This window comes from Pseudonaja textilis, chromosome 10 (assembly GCF_049901715.1).
Source record: "Pseudonaja textilis isolate UNSWEBS1 chromosome 10, rPseTex1.2, whole genome shotgun sequence".
Lineage (NCBI taxonomy): Eukaryota > Metazoa > Chordata > Lepidosauria > Squamata > Elapidae > Pseudonaja > Pseudonaja textilis.
The window spans coordinates 4,110,674-4,127,477 of NC_141999.1; the positions used below are offsets into that span (position 1 = coordinate 4,110,674).

General features: G+C 41.3%; 1 protein-coding gene across 6 annotated transcripts in view; it reads left to right on the forward strand.

Annotated features, from left to right (window-relative positions):
• ADGRB2 (adhesion G protein-coupled receptor B2) overlaps positions 1–16,804 on the forward strand; it is a 263,888-nt gene that overhangs the window by 105,365 nt on the left and 141,719 nt on the right. For all 6 annotated transcript variants that reach the window (XM_087939545.1, XM_087939549.1, XM_087939547.1 and 3 more), the window contains exon 3: positions 7,506–7,589. In XM_087939545.1, coding sequence (XP_087795671.1) covers positions 7,506–7,589 — 84 coding nt within the window. The remainder of the gene's footprint in view (positions 1–7,505; positions 7,590–16,804) is intronic.

Genomic DNA, 16,804 nt, shown 5'->3' on the forward strand with positions numbered 1-16,804 from the left:
TTTTTTTTAACTATTACCATCTGGCAGATGGTACAGGACAATAATAAAAACAATGACAAATAGGCTGAAAAATAACTTCTATCCCAGGGCAGTAGCTCTATTGAATTCTACTGCATAGTATAATATTAATGCAATATCAGGGGTTTTCAATTCAATATATAGGATGTGAAGGATGTATGTTTGTGTTTATTTTCATGGTCATGATGTGCACTGAAGATGGTGTTTGCATGAGGTTAAATGACAATAAAGAAAACTAAACTAACTTAAAAAAAAACTAAACAGAATCTCCATAGACATCTACCTATTTGCTTCATGGTCACTGTATTCAGATATACCCAAGTCACTTAAAGATTTACACAAGAGGCTCAACATGGTTAGATTTTACCTTGATGTCTACCCTCAAATAGTGGGCACGAAGAATGAAGAACTACTCCAGTGTGTTTAACACTAATTGGAGTACAAATACAATCTTATAACATATCCAAGGAATTTCCCAAGCTAATTTTTAATGATTGGATTAAGGAAGAATCTTTTTTAATCATCTGAAATACTTCCTTAGATGTTTTTGAGCTAAAGCTTCAACTGATGTGCTCTCTGATTCCTGGTTGCTTCTGCCCACTCTTCCTTCTATTCTTTCCCATCCTCCCCATGATCACAAGTGGTTAGTTATCTGGTAACTTAGGATGTTGTGTGAATGTGGACCATTTGGTGACTGTTGATTTAACTTGTGCAAAATCAGAAAATGAATTAATTCATTGCCTAGGCTAAATATATTATGTGAAACCAACCCATCTCTCTCTTTCTCTTATACTTTTATTTATTCTTTTATTTATCTTTCATTTATTGTTTACTCTGCTATTTGGATTAACTTTAGAGGACGAGGGTGCTTCAATTCAATATTCCTTCTTAAAAAATTATATGCAATTATCTAAGGGACCTTGGTCTCTTCACAGTTGAGAACTCCCCCTTTGAAAAGGAGAGGAACTAATAGTTACTGCTTAGTGCAGTCTTCTGCCTTAGCTAGTTCTGAATTTAGACTTGGACTAGGATCAATAGAGGTTGAGGCTTTCCAAACTAGGAGCATTTGTATTTTAGAGCCCTCCATTTACTAGTTCATTGTTTATTGATCAGTCAAATAAACATATCAAATTGTAACATGTAATCAGTTAGTAAAAGAGGGCAAAACTAATACAGAGTATTGCAATATCTAAATGTTTGACAAAATAATCAGATCATCCCCTTGGTCACAATCTGATTTAGCCACAACATTCATTCAGCTATAAATTCTATTCTGGGCTGCAACCTTGAGTGTCTTGTCCAAGGTTGTGTTATACAAGTTGATTGATATGCTCCTGCAATCTTGGTTTTTCTATTTCTTTTTACTTTAGCATTTTTATGATTGTTATGCTGTTTAATTCTCACTGTGGTTGCACACCGCTCAGATTCACATTCTGCGAGATGGGAGGCTGTATACATCTGTCAAATAAATAAATAAAAGGCCTGTCCCAGTGCCTGAAGGAAAAAAACAACAGCAAACAAACAGCTCTTTCCAAAACGCTAGGAGAATGAGGGCCTGCCTGCCAGGTCTCTCCATCGTGTGAGAGGGAGAGATTGCTGACTATCCAAGTGTTGGGACCTTGAAGGAAGTAGGATAGCCCGTTGAAGATGTCCCAATGAGCTGCCCTGCCACAGTGTGGCTTTGAAGGCTGTTCTCTGGCAGAGGTGTGTAGTTGGCAGCCCAAGAGGGCAGGAGTGGTGTCTTCTATTTGTGATGCCCCACATATGCATATCTTCTCTAAATGGAGAGCCTGATGGAAGTGCCAATCTCTGCTTACCAGAAGTCCAAGCCAACTGTCTCCAACCTTAACTTATAACCTCAGTTGAGGTCAGAGCTTCCGCTGCTGAGCAAGGTGATCGTTAAGTGAAGGGCGGCCAATTTATAATCTATTTTTTCCCATGGTTGTTAAGTGAATCACCATGCTCAGTACAGGTAGTCCTCAACTTACAGCAGTTCATTTAGTGACCTTCAATGTTACAATGGCACTAAAAAAAGTGACTTATGACCATTTTTCAGAGTAATGAACTTTGCAGCATCCCCAGGGTCACGTCATCAAAATTCAGGTGCTTAAGAGCTACTTCCTGCTTATTACCTGTGTTCCCAAGGTCATGTGATCCCCCTTTTGCAACCTTCTCACAAGCAAAGTTCAATGGGGAAGCCAGATTCACTTAACAACCAGGTCAGTAACCAATCTACTGCAGTGATTCACTGAACAGCCATGGCAAGAAAGGTCATAAAATGGGGCAAAACTCGTTTAACAAATGTCTCGCTCAACCGCAGAGATGTTGGGCTCAATTGTGGTTGCAAGGACTACCTGTAAATTATTTGCATGGTCATTCATTTTATCTGGCTTCCCCCACTGACCTGGTTTGTCAGAAGTTGGCTGGGAAGGTCACAACTGAGTGTGAAAAACAGTCATACGTCAGTTTTTTTCAGTGTCGTTACAACTTTGAACAGTCACTAAATAAACCATTGTAAATCAAGGACCACCTGTATGGATGATCTTCCTCTTGAACAGTAAATATTCTCTTGCCTCCCATAGACAGATATACACACACATATACACCCATTAATGTTTTCTCGGTCACTTATTACAGTGGCTTCCCTTATTCTGTGATCATCAGATAGTGCTGTGGTTCGCCAGCAGCAGGTGCAGATGGTTGAGGTCTCGGAAAGCGAGGACTTGGATGAGGGGCCTGCGTGTGATGCAGGGATGGGGCCAGGACCATCAGGGAGTGGAATGCTGCATTTAGAGATTGTGGATGCTGGCAGCAGTGAGGAAGAGATCCCTGAGGAGCCTGTGCCCAAGTGCACATGAGTGCAGGGCTGCTCAAAGGAAAAAGCAGCTACAGCAGCACGGGTGACTTGGGAGTAAGGCTTCAAGGTAATGGCCCCTCCCTTAAGAGATAAAAACCAGCCCAAGAGACTGGGATTCTTTGCAGGAAGCAAAGAAGTTCTTGCACTTCAAGCCTTGTGGACATTCGGATTATCCTGGTTTGTGTTTGGAGACTTTTTGTTTTGAATATTTCTTGGCTATTTTATCTAGTGTTCTTGGCAGTCTTGCACAACCTTGGCAAGGCTATCAGAGACAATTAGTTTTCATAACTGTGAATGAATGGAATTCACAGAGAAGCTTTAAGAGGTTTTACTTTTACCTCTGTTTGGTGTTTGTTTCCTTGGAACAAGGTTTGGGTCAGAACAGATAGCATTCCCTTGCATGAGAACTTCAGATCTTCGGCTCCACTTTGTTGGCCTATGTATCATCCATCCCCGCCATGACTTTTATCTCCTGCAGAAAGCTGCAGAAGAAGAAAAAGACAGGACAGCAGAAGGGAACAATGGAAGGAGGGGAACAGGCAGCCCTCCCTGTGCAAAAGGAGAAGTATGGTATTCAAAAGGCATCAGGATGGACTCCACTTTGCATGGACCAGGGATTCTTTGTCGCCTGCGTACAAAACCCTTGTCTTCTCTGCCACCTCCTGCCAGATCTCTTTTCATTGGAGAAAGCAATGGAGTAGAACCTTCCTCCTTGCAAAGCTCCCGTTACAGGGCTTTGGCCTCTCTGCTCATCATCCTGAGCTAGCTGGGGATTCTGGGAACACTGGCATTGAGTTTCAGGGAGGTTTTCAAAGGCTTGGCTATAAATAACTGGCAGCAAATTATATTTCATGGTGGATTTGGCAGAGGTCCTTTTCAAAGTTCACCTGCAGCGGGTTTCCTCATTGAAGGCAAGCTAGACTGGCAGGGGACTAATGGCATTATGAATAATGAATTATTAATGACTAATGGTGGCAGAGAAAATTCCTGCATGGAGTTAAAGTGGAACAAAACGGCCCCTTCCCAACTCAACTCAACTTCCCACAGTAGGAATCAGCTGCTAATATATCGGTCTTGCATTGTGCTGATTGATACACATGTAAGTTTGAGCTGGACAGTTTCCTTGCTATGTTTCGATTCAGAACGGAGGCCCTTTGATATTGCGGAGTTTTTAATGAAACTGCCCATTCTCTATGTTGATATGTTTTGTGGCACACGACCCAGGGTTCCATCCTGACTGTGATGCTGAATGGATGAATGCTGCACAACTTTGGTTTTATCTATATATGTATTTCTATCCTGCTTTATTGTTTTTTATAAACAAATCAAATGGACCGATATATCTAATACTCCTCCCTCCTCCTATTTTCAGCCCTGTGAGGTGAGTTGGACTGAGAGAGAGTGAATGGCCCAAAGTCACCCAGTCAACTTTCCTTTCTAAAGCAGAACTAGAACTCACAGTCTCCTGCTGACTGGCCCAAAGTCACCCAGCTGGCTTTCCTGCCTAAAGTGGGACCAGAACTCACAGTCTCCTGGTTTCTAGGCCAGCATGCTAGGCTCTCAAACTGGCTTTCTTGGAAACTTACTTTTTTCAGGCTACAGTGACAAAAGAATCTGCTCAGGGAAGTCAAAAAAGTCAAGATGGTTGCTGTGATGATTGAATCCTTGCATGCAACCACGGTCTGTGGGAGAAAAGGAAGCAAGGCTTCAATCACACCCTTACGGCTGCCATCTTGATGGCTCTGAATGAAAACAGTCTTTCCTTCTGTTGCCATGCCTTACTATGGATTTGCTTTGCCAAGGGTCCAGCAGCGACCAGATGCCAGAAAAATGGTTCTTTTTAGGAACTAGAGACAATGATTACACAGGTAGGTAAGGAGAATTTTAGGTTTTACTGTTAAACTGCAAAAAGTAATTTGAACAGAAAGAGCCAAAAAGTAATGTACCGATCAAGATTCCCTCCCTTCAGCTACTGGGAACCCCATTTAAGAAGCAAAGATACTCCAAGGCCCTTAATGCACAGCACAGAGCTTTCAAGCCCGTGCAGAAGCTGCATCTTAATGAGCAATTTTCAATAATTTTGACCCTAATATTTCATGGCCTTGCTTCTCTGGTTATGATATGGCAAAATCTAACCTTGGTTAGACAACTCCAGAATGGGGGACTAAAAGTTTAATAAGGCAGGGCTCTCTGCAGTTGAGTGAACCCCCCCGCCCCATATATCTATATCTATATCTATATCTATATCTATATCTATATCTATATCTATATCTATATCTATATCTATATCTATATCTGTCTGTCTGTCTGTCTGTCTGTCTATCTATCTATCTATCTATCTATCTATCTATCTATCTATCTATCTATCTATCTATATCTTGATATATATATTCATATATATATATATGAATGAAAGAAACCAATGAGTACAGAATAATCTATGAGCTTCTGGACTAGGGATGGGCACTTAATTTTCCCAAGGGGCCACATGAGAAACTGAGACTGTTGTGGAGGGCTGAACAAATGCAACCTGATTTGATGTCCTCAAACTCCATCAACTCCTCAGGCTACTCCAGGCAAGGGATGAGCACGTTACAGGCACAGAAAAGCACCTTCTCTCTTCCTCTTTCAGGGGCTACCGGCTGACTGAAGGAGTACATGGTAACTGTGTAGAGCCAGGCATGACTCGCTTCTTCTCCTGCCCCTACAATACCCTTATTTACAAAAAAACTTTAAACTTAGACCTCACCCCTTTCCTAAGAGCTTTGTAGGGGGTGTGCATAAGCGCACCAACCTGCCTATTGTCCCTGTCCTATTGTTTCTTTTATTTTTTTTTATTTTTCTTATATGTATCCATGTATTCATAATTATGTTTTTACTTATACCTATTATCTTGTAAGCAACTGACAAAAATAAATAAATAAAATAAATACATTTGATTTCTAATTTTTGTTTGACCTCACATGGGCAGGACAGGAAAACGGAAAGGCCTGATGTGGCCCAGGGGCCATAAAATGCTGAGGTCCATTCTAGACATTTCCTAATATGAAGGGGAAATCAAAATATTTCACCAACTTCTTGAAATACAATTTTATTTAGCGCATGGCATGTTATGTTAGCCAGGAGGCTACAGTGTTAATACAAAGTACAGTAGTTGTTTGATTGAATACTCATTTGTGTAGTTTAGAAACACTCCCATGAATATCATTCTCATCGCTAAATCCTAATATAACATGGTTTCACAGGATATTTTAGAATTTCCGAGTTGAAAAATGGAACCCTACACACACACTCTCCCGTTTTATAAATGCCTTGGTATCCCTCTCCATCTTCCTTCCTGCTCCAAGTTACTATTATTTATTCTGATGCCTATAAATGCCTGTGAGGATGAGTTCTCCAAGCTTGTGGGTTGGTTTCCAAATGTTTTGTTACCAGGCGAGGTAACATCTTCAGTGGAGTTTAGGGGATGTCAGTGTTCTTCTGTTTATAAGGGTTTCAGGTGTGGGTGTGCCAAGGGAGGATCTTCTGATGGGTCAGCAATGAGTCATCAGTGGGTCCTGTGATGGGTTTTGTGATGAGGAGATTACATCAGGTCAGGGAACCCCACCTCCCAATGACCCTGACCTGATGTTATCTCCTTATTACAAGACCCATCCCAAGACTCACTGATGACTCACAGCTGACCCATCCCAAGGCCCTCACTTGACACACCCACATCTGAAGAACACTGACACTGAGTTCCCCTAAACCAGGGGTCAGCAACCCGTAGCTCGGGAGCCACATGTGGCTCTTTTGGTCCTCTGCTGTGGTTCCCTGTCAGCTGATCCCACCACTGGCTGGCCCCTCCCCTCTCACCTGGCCTGAGAAAGTGATAAAGGTGATGGTGGGGGATGGAGACTCGCTGCATATTCCAGAGCAGGTGGTGACTGGGTGGGAGTGAGTGACATCGAGTTGGCCACACCCACCCAGTCACACCAGTTGTTAAATTATTGGCTCCCAGTGTTTTCTTTTTTGTGGGAAACATGTCCAAATGGCTCTTTGAGTGTTTAAGGTTGCAAGTCCCTTCCCTAAACTCTGCTCAAGATGTTACCTAGCCTGGTAATGAAATGATGAGAAACCAACCCACCATCTTGGAGAACGAGCCTTCATCCTACACCCAAGCTACCGATATTTGCCACTATTGCAAACCTCTGAGAGTCTTCACGTGATCCTGTTTTTCTTCAGATCTCTTCTCAGATACATTTTTTATAATATCTTTGACACATTTCATTAGTCCCATATGAAAGTTGACCCTAACTAACATGTCACTGTGATATAAGGAATGCTTTCGACAGTTCAATTCCATTTCATCCTCCCTTCTCTTCTACCATTCTGAGGACCCCCCTGGTTTGAAAATTACAGTGAAGGCTTGGGTGGTGGGGGCAGAAAACTGTTTCATGTGCCTTTTGCAAAAGTGCATAAGCATTGCTGTGGCTGATGCTGATATCCTGATTAAATACCCATACGACTGGAATGGTATGTTGCATTATGAGAAGACATTTGCACAGATTTTCTCTAGTGAGAAGGTCTCCACTTGCTCCCACAGCTTTGAGGCTTGCACAGCTGTTCATGGTTCTTTCCATCTTTTTAGGTAATGGTGTGCAAGAAGATCAGAAGGTGAAAACTCAGTGGCCACGATCTGCAGATGAACCGGGAGTCTATATGGCACAAACAGGTAATACATTCTGTCATCAGGTCATGGTTGAACATTTCACCAAATATTCTTTCTAGTTGGTTTAGTTTATTGATTTTAGTTTATTGATAGGCCACATCAGAATACAGAGTTCTGAACACACATTATGACTAAAGTCCTATATTTTTTAAAAATGAAATTGGAATAAAATACAATTTAAAATGAAATTCCAACAAAATACAATTATTAAATCTATAGATATGTAAAATAAGATAAAATTATATTTCAGTCTTACAATCTACCCCATCAGTCCCACATATGCTGATCTCAGCCGAACTCTGCTAAACAAATAATTCCTTCAACATTGTTCAACTATTTACAAAGTGTACACTAATATTACTGTTAATCTTCTCATCACTCCTTATCACCCATTCCCTCCCACTTGTGATTGTAGGACTGTAACATTGTTGCTTGTATCCTTACAATTTATATTGACTGTTTCCTAGTATGATTTGATTGTTGATTGTACCCTATGACTATCATTAAGTATTGTACATTATAATTCTTGATTCTTAACTAATGTACCTTTTCTTTATGTATACTGAGAGTATTTACACCAAGACAAATTCCTTGTGTGTCTAATCACCACTTGGGTAATAAAGTGTTCTGTTCTATTCTATTCTATTCTATTCTGTTCTGTTCTGTTCTGTTCTGTTCTGTTCTGCTCTGTTCTATTCTATTCTATTCTATTCTATTCTATTCTATTCTGTTTCTATTTCTATTTCTATTCTATTTCTATTCTATTCTATCTGAATTTTACTCAAGCATTGTGCTTAAATTTTCCTGCTGAAATTGAAATATGAAATTTGCATATTTTTGAACAAGGAGAAAAAAAATCCTGCAGGCATAATCTTAAGATAGGCTTAAAAAAATAGAAGAGGAGCCTTCCACTTGAGCTCAGTTCCTTGCTGGGATTGGCTGTAGCCTTCTTCTGAAGTGCTTTCTCACCTTTCCAGTCTAGCCTACAGCCTGGGGATTTCCTAATAGGCTTCCACGTGAGAGCTGACTAGGTCAGAGCGGCTCAGGTTGCTTGAGAATTAGCCAGCCTTCCCAATCCAATACATGAATAAAATAAAAAATAAATGAGTAAGTCTGTTAAGTGCTGCTTCGTGCCTGAATTGAAGAAAGGTGGGAAGGGAGGAAGAAAAGGAAGGAAGAGTGAAAGAGAATTAAATAGGAAGGAAGGAAACACAGAAAGAGGCAGGCAGGCAGGCAGGAAGAGTATGGGAGAGAGAAGAAGGGAGGGAGGAAGGGAGGGGAAGGGAGGGAGGAAGGAAGGAAGGAAGGAAGGAAGGAAGGAAGGAAGGAAAACAAGGAGAAGGAAGGAAGGAAGGAAGGAAGGAAGGAAGGAAGGAAGGAAGGAAGGAAGGAAGGAAGGAAGGAAGGAATCTTGAACTTTCATCCTCTCCCCACCCATTTCAGGCCTTACTGCCATCCCAAAAGGTCTGTAGCCCTGAGAGTTGTTGTCCATGCTGACCTAAAAAACATGCAGTGCACATTTGGAAAACCATTGAGGCAAAACATACTAAGAATTTTAAATTATGTGATGATGTAAAGATGAATATGATAATATTTCTGGCTTCTAATTGGACCAGCACATAAATAGCCTGGATCTAATTACATTAGATAGCTCTGCTAAGGGAGACTTAAGTAGGGAAGAAACTTTCTGGAGCTCCCAAAGAGCCAGTATGTTTAATTATATTATGATTCATATTTATGCTCCTTTAATAACCTATTTCTGTATCAGAAATTACCCTGACAATGACCACTTCTCATTATATCCAGTCAGTGAATCCTAAAGTAACTACAGTATTTCTAGTTGTAGTTCATTTGTCCCATTAGGACCATAAGAGAAGTATGGCTTTTGAAGGAAACTTCCTTCTGGACATTAGGTTTTGATTTGGTTTGAAAGACGTTTCCAAGACTTCAGGGAGTAAACTTCCATCAGCTCAGGTTGGAACTAAGTCAGGAATTGTAAGCATTTCTAGAAAACAACTTGAATCCCAGCCAGAATTTTAATGGAGTTTTAATCCTGACTGTTAACAGATTGTTCTGGTTTGACAGCTAATGCTAAGCAGGCAAATTCTCCATTGTTCTTTGCCAGATTGTCTCCTTTCCTCTCCTCTCCACCTCTTCCCCTCCCCTCTCTTCCCCTCATCTCTCCCCTCTCTCCTCCTATTTTCCCCTCCCCTCCCCTCCTATCATATCCATATCCTCCCATCTGTAAAACTCTTTGATTTGTACAGTCATGTACAGTTGAAGAGCTTCAGAGACGTTCTTAGGACTGGAGCATAATTTTCTTGTATTTATTTAGTCATGAAAGGATGTGCCTGACTGTCATGTCATTCACTGTGGCAGTGTGCAGCCTCTTTGGCTTCCCACATTGCCATTCTTTTCCCAGGAAGAATCTCAAGAGAATGATTCTCTGTAACTGTGCAACTTCCACCACTGAGTGGGAAGTTTTGCTTTTACAAATTCTTGGAGTATTTCCTCCTCCTCCTCCTCCACCTCCTCCTCTTCCTCCCCCGATCTCTGCCTTCATCTGTGGTGGTTAAGTGGCAAAGTGCTGTTTGTCCAGACTCCCGTGTACCTGAATGATTCCTGTGTAAAATTCAATAAAATTACCCAAATAAGTCTTCCAAAGTCTAGTGAAATTCAGACTTTTTTTTCTCCTTGGCACTTTAAAGGTATGCTACATCTGGAGTTTGTCTAGCCAAGAGTTAGGCACTTCCACATTTGGTAAGGCTCAGCATTTTGTCAAGGATTACCCTTTTTCTACACTTGTTCACACCGCTTATCATTCCTTTCAAGAGTGTTGAGACTGACCAGGGTGAATTGAGACTGACCAGGGTGAAATTTTGGAATTTGTTCAGATACATGTGGAAGGCAACCAGTAACGCAGTGTTTTTTTTCTTTTTTACTTTTTCATTCCTAATGAATTCTAAAAACCTCTTAGAAGCATCTGCATTGTGAAATGCAAATTGGAGCATTTGCATTACTAAGAAAATTAGTTTCTGAAACAGACGGTTATGGAGTCTAACAATCTCACTTGCTTTGATGAAATTGGTGACCTTTTTTTTCAAATTGGTTCTTGGTATCTCAATTCCATAATGGCTGTGAGGACCAATCTTTGTGGACTCTGTGAATCTTCACTGCTCTGAGACCTGCTGGATGTAACATGCCCGGGTCTGAGAACTCAAAAGGAAGGTTTGATATTTCAGATGTTGAAAATGTGAGTGTGGATGGAGATGTCCACCAGGGTGACTAAGGATGACAGTTTGTATCTGACACAATCCCAAAGGTGCTTTGTCAAAATAACAACTGGGCTTTCTTTGTTTTTGCTTGAAGATGTTTCACTTCTCATCCAAGAAGCTTCTTCAGTTCTGATTGAATGGTGGAGAAGGGAAGGATATTCCATTCAATCAGAACTGAAGAAGCTTCTTGGATGAGAAGCAAAACATCTTCAAGCAAAAACAAAGAAAGTTTAGTGGCCTTTTAGAAAATAATATTTGAAAACAACGATGACCTGGATGACTGAGAAACTCCATAAACATTAGACTCAGTCAGACTCAGACAGGGATGCTTGAAGTGAAGCTGCCAATCTCCCCTCTCCCTTTTTATTGGATCGCATTTTCAGTTGTGGAATTGAGCATGAGTTTCAAATTTAGAAAATGCATCCATTGGCATGGTTCCCCCTCCCCTCAAAAAAAAAAAGAAAAAAAAAAAGAAAAAAAGGAAAAGAAAGACAGGGAGAAAGAGGTCAACTTGTGACCTCTTCCTGCAGCTTAGAGTTGTTCAAAGGTGACCACTTTGGGAGAGAAGAACGCCAGCTCTTTAGCTTAGTAGCTTACTTAGCCCTGGAAGACGCTCTTATTTCTCAGTGCCTCCTTGAGCCTTAATAATCAGATACAATTTAATTAAGAAGCAGGCTCCAATGGCTGTGAAGCTGCATCTCATCTTCAATTCCGGTTGGTCCCCGGGGGACCATCATCTTCATGGCGACAGCAGATTGAGGAGAGGCAAGATCCTCTTCCTTCCTCGTGCTCCGCCCCGCCTCTCCCCAGTGCAACTGAGTTTAATTTGCTCCATTTATGTGTTCTCTTAGTGCCTTCCTTGGAGACCTATAAAGAAAACAAATGTATTAATTGTTTAGCTTCTATGTATTTATTTAGCAAATTCATCTGGGTAATGTGAATGCCAGTCATTCTGCCTCTCCCCTATCCTTCTCCTTGTCTTTGATTTATAGTTTCCAAGCCGTTGTGTGCCTTGCAGCAGAAGACAAATGGTGCAAAAAATCCAGGAGTTTGGCAAGATGGGCTAGGCCAGATGTGCAAATACAGATACAGGGTAGTTTTTAAGCCTTGCTATCTGTAAGCTAGCAGGATGTCTACATTGACGGAAAGGTCAGGCACCAGCTTAGCACACAATAGCTCTGGATGAGGAATATCTCTGTGGTCTTTCTTTGGGGGAGGAATGTAGCAAGGAGAGGATTGGGGTCTTTTTGTCCTCCTTATCAGTAATAAAAACAATTTCCCCCTTTTATCAGGACCAGCACCAATTTCTAGCATGAAGTACAGTGTTTGGCTGCATTTTAGAATAGGGCAGAAAACAATCATGAATAATTAAACCTGATTCAGGATGAGAATGATAACAAAATAAAGAAAAATAGTTTTTGTCCCCTGGACTATCTCCAGCTGTGTAGTAGAATCAGGACTCTATTTTCTATTTAAGAGGAAGTGAAATTTAATAATGAAGGCTTTATTTTGCATCCCTGAAAGAAGGCATGGGAGGAAATGAAGGCAAGCTGAATGTCCCAAGATCTTCCTTAAACCATGGGGTCTTTCTTTCCTTCCTTCCTTCTTTCTTTCTTTCTTTCTTTCTTTCTTTCTTTCTTTCTTTCTTTCTTTCTTTCTTTCTTTCTTTCTTTCTTTCTTCCTTCCTTCCTTCCTTCCTTCCCTCCCTCCCTCCCTCCCTCCCTCCCTCCTTCCTTCCTGCCTGCCTGCCTTCCTTCCTTCCTTCCTTCCTTCCTTCCTTCCTTCCTTCCTTCCTTCCTTCCTTCCTTCCTTCCTTCCTTCCTTCTTTCATATAAACTACCTCTCACTTGCTACACTGCTTTCTTGATATCCTTGGAAGTAAACTGTATTTTATCCAACCTCATATGGCCATATTATTCTCAGGGGTTTTTCTGAATTTTGCCTTTACTGGCCATATTCAGACAACAGAAGGGCTCCTTACCTTAATAGTCATTTTGCCCTCGTATCTGAAGGTCAATTTTCTGCTAGAATAGCTTTCTCACATAGATTTCCTTTCAGCTATTGCTAATTCATTCTCTCTCTCTCTTTTTGCTTTCTTTCTCATGTTCTTTGGAAAATATTAGCCACCCACATCCCCTCCTCCTTCCTCCATCTGCTCCTCCATAATTTAAATGGACGTCCTTTACTACAAGGCTGTCCAATAACTTCAGATAGATCATCAAGTCTCATCAAGAAGCAGATTGTTGTAAATGACTTGTCTGCCCAAGGTGGACAGAAAGAAAGGCTGTCTGACTGAGATCCCTGTTTGAGACTGGGGTCTGCAACGGCTAACAATGTGGAGTGTAAATGGCAGTTTACACCTTCAACTGTGAAGGGTGTATCTGTGTCTGATAATGTGTGTGTGTGTGTGGGGGGGGACTTAGGATAGCAGTGCAAATCATTGTCAGTTTTTGGAATCTGCCAGAGTGCTTCTTAATGTCATAAAAAGCAATCTAGAAGACCCAGTGAAGGTACAGGAATGAGGCACCCAAAAATGTCCACATAGGAATCTCATTTCCCATAAATCTCTCATGGAAGGTGTCCATACGTATCTGGCTGTTTGTCAAGCAGGAATTGTATTCTGGATCTGGGGGCCTAGCAGTGGCCTTGTTGACTGGAAGGTAGCAATTCGAGACCCAAACACTGGATGACGGAGTGAGCTCCTCTTCTCGTCCCAGCTCCTGCCAACCTAGCAGTTCAAAAGCATGAAAATGCAAGTAGATAAATAGGTACCACTTTGATAGGTAGGCCACAGCATTCCACATGTAGTCATGGTATCCACATGACCATGAAAGCATCTTCAGATAGTTCCGGCTGTCTTAGCTAGGAAACAGGGGAGAACTGGCCCCTAGAATCAGATACGAGTGGACAGGGAAAACGTTTACTTTTTACCTTTTTATTCTGGATGATCCATCTGGAGAAAGATGCAAAGTGGCTCCAATTCAATCTAGTTTTGTTTGTAGGAAGAAGAGGGAAACTAGTCAAAAATTGGAGACTACCCCAGCAGCAAAATACACATTTGTTGCTTGGGGTAATCTCCAAGTTCACTCAGAATGTTGTGTTAATGAAAATTCAGCCCCAGGAAAAATAAAAGCCACCTTGGGTATACATGTCATTCAAGGAGCTGTCCAGCATAGTGGTGCTGAAACTTTTGTGTGTGTGTGATAGTAGTTTCCTTGCAGGTAATCCCCAACCTACATCCGTAATTGAGGCCCCAATTATCATTGTAAGTGATTCTGGTTGCTAAGTAGGTCATCAGGTAACCCCATCCTATTTTACAATCTTTTCTATGATGGTTGTTAAGTGAATGCAGTCAATAAGTCATTAAGTATAGGGCATTTCTAGGGGGCATTTTTTTCCAGAAATCAGAAGTAAACCCTGATTTCCAGCAAAAAGATCCTAATCATGATCATGTAACCACGGGGCACTGCAAAGACCTGAAATGTGGGCTGGTTGCCAAGTACCTAAAACAAGGTGACATGACTGCGGTGGTCATAAGCAGTTACATGGGGATATGTTGTAACTTCAGATGGTCACTAAGCAACCAGGCATAAGTCAAGGACTACCTGTATTAGCTGTTCTCAATTCAGTGACCTTTGTTGGACTACAAAGTCCACAGTACCAATAGCAGAGGATGTTTATAGCTCAGGGTTGAATTGTGTGGAGTCCTTGCTGCTGTCTGAGCTTAGAGGTTTCCTTGCAGGTGTTTCATTACCCAAACAGGTAACAAGTAGGTAGGTGGAGTGCATTGATGATGTTATCTAGTGAGGTAATGAAGCATCTTCAGGCAAGTAGCCAAGCTCGGAGAGCACCAAAGATTCCACAAAATCCCATAATTCTCAGACAATAGAACCATTGAATGTATTGGGAGAATACTAATTGTTTTTATCACTGCAATGTAGAGTAGTTTAAATTCTCCCTGGTGTCTTTGTCCCATGATTGTTCCGTTTGCATTCTTAAAATGCTCTCTAGTTAATGCCAAAATGCATTTAGCATTACACAAAATGTGTGACCTTTCCAATAAATTAATACCCAAAATGCCTTTTTTGCCACTTGCAAAATGTAAATATATATATAAAAAAATCCAATTTGAGCCAACAAGCAATAGCAGTGTCTGGAGTACCGGTACTCAGAATGATATACAGGGCTGCAGGTTCAAGCAGTATTGGACAAGATAAGTTGCAAATGTATGTGAAAATTCCAGGAAGTACTTTTCTTTTGTGAGCTTTCAGTCGCAACACTTGGAAGCACTTCCAAAACTTCAGGGTTGTGAGGCCACACTCCTCTGGCAAATGACACAGCTGGGCCTGCTCTGCGTAGTCATCAGACGGTCTCTTCAGTGAGGTGAAGTAAGCAGCTGAGGTGGTGAAACAGATGCATAGAATCAAAATGCAACTCTTAAATGGTGGTTGGAGTGCAAACTGTTGCCACCCAATTCAAATCTTCACCATAAAGTAAACTATAGAAACAGCAACAGCACTTAGATGCTGCATATGCACCACAGCCCTCTCTAAGTGGTTTACAGATTCAACTTATTGCCCCCAATAAGATGGGTCTTCATTTTACTGACCTCAGAAGAATGGAAGGCTGAGTCAACCTTGAGCTGGTCAGGATTGAACTGCTGTCAGTCGGCAGAATTAGCCTGCAATACTGCATTCTAACCACTGATCCATCATGGCTCTGAGTGAATTTCTTCATGGCTTTTTAAAGAAAATAATGGAGGTGGTAGTGATAAACTTAGACGAGGGGAAACAGTAATTTCAAAAATATACAGGTAGTCCTCAATTTATGACTAGCTACTAAGTGATTGTTTAAGGTTCTGACAGACCTACCTGGAGGTTGCTCAACACCCAAATTTGAAATCCTGATGGTTGCCCCTTCCCCCCACGGTCACATGATTTCAGTTGCTTGACAACTGGACCACATTTAGGGCTATTTCCAGTGCGCCGTGGTCACATGACTGTGTTTTATGATGGTTTTGCCAAAAACTTGGCAACTTTCGGATTTTGGCAAAACTGGCCCCATTGTGGTTGTTAGTCCACTTAACAACCCCCAGTAGATGCTTATGACCCCAGTGGATGCTTATGACCCTGGTGGTCATTTAATAACCACACACAAAAAAGTTCATAAAATAGAATTGGTTACATGATGACTTGCTTTGTGACCACAGGCACCATTACGGTCATAACTCAAGGACCACCTATATCTCATCGTGTTTATCCCCTTGTGATTTGTGATTTTGATTATTATCCTCAGACTCAGGCAGGAGGCTGAAAAAGTTGTTCTGCATCAGGCAGGTTGAAAAATATCTGCAAAGGAAACATTTCTGTTTTGTTTTTGTTTTTCCCACATTTTGAGAGGTAAGTTGGCAAGACTGGTGCTGCTGTCCTTGGAAAAGCTACACATGCATATGCCCCAAGGGGTGGGTCTCCACAGGGTGGTAGATTTGTTAAAAAACTGTTTGTGGTTTGAGTGATCATTACATGATGCTACCGTTTGGTTTAATGGAAAACTATGGCCCTTTTATGACTGTGGACTTCTGAGCCAGCCAGAATTCTGGGAGTTGAAGTCCACAGGTCATAAAGGGAACCATCCCTGATTTATTAGTTTGGGTATATCATATGTGGATACAACTCTTGGCTTTTATTTTCCCATTTGTAGAATTTACCGCCTTGTATGAATTCAGCCACTGTGTGAAGACGATGTCCGGTGGCACCTCTGCCAAGAGAAAGCATAATATAGGACTATAATAAAGCTGCTGAGCCATAAACCATGATTAAGAGCCATGTTGGCTGACTTCATACCATGCAGTGCTCCTCAAGAGGCAGGGCAGAAAAAAAAAGTCAAAATGGCGCTTGGAGCCACATGATTTGAACCCCACCCCCTTTTTATATACATTATTCA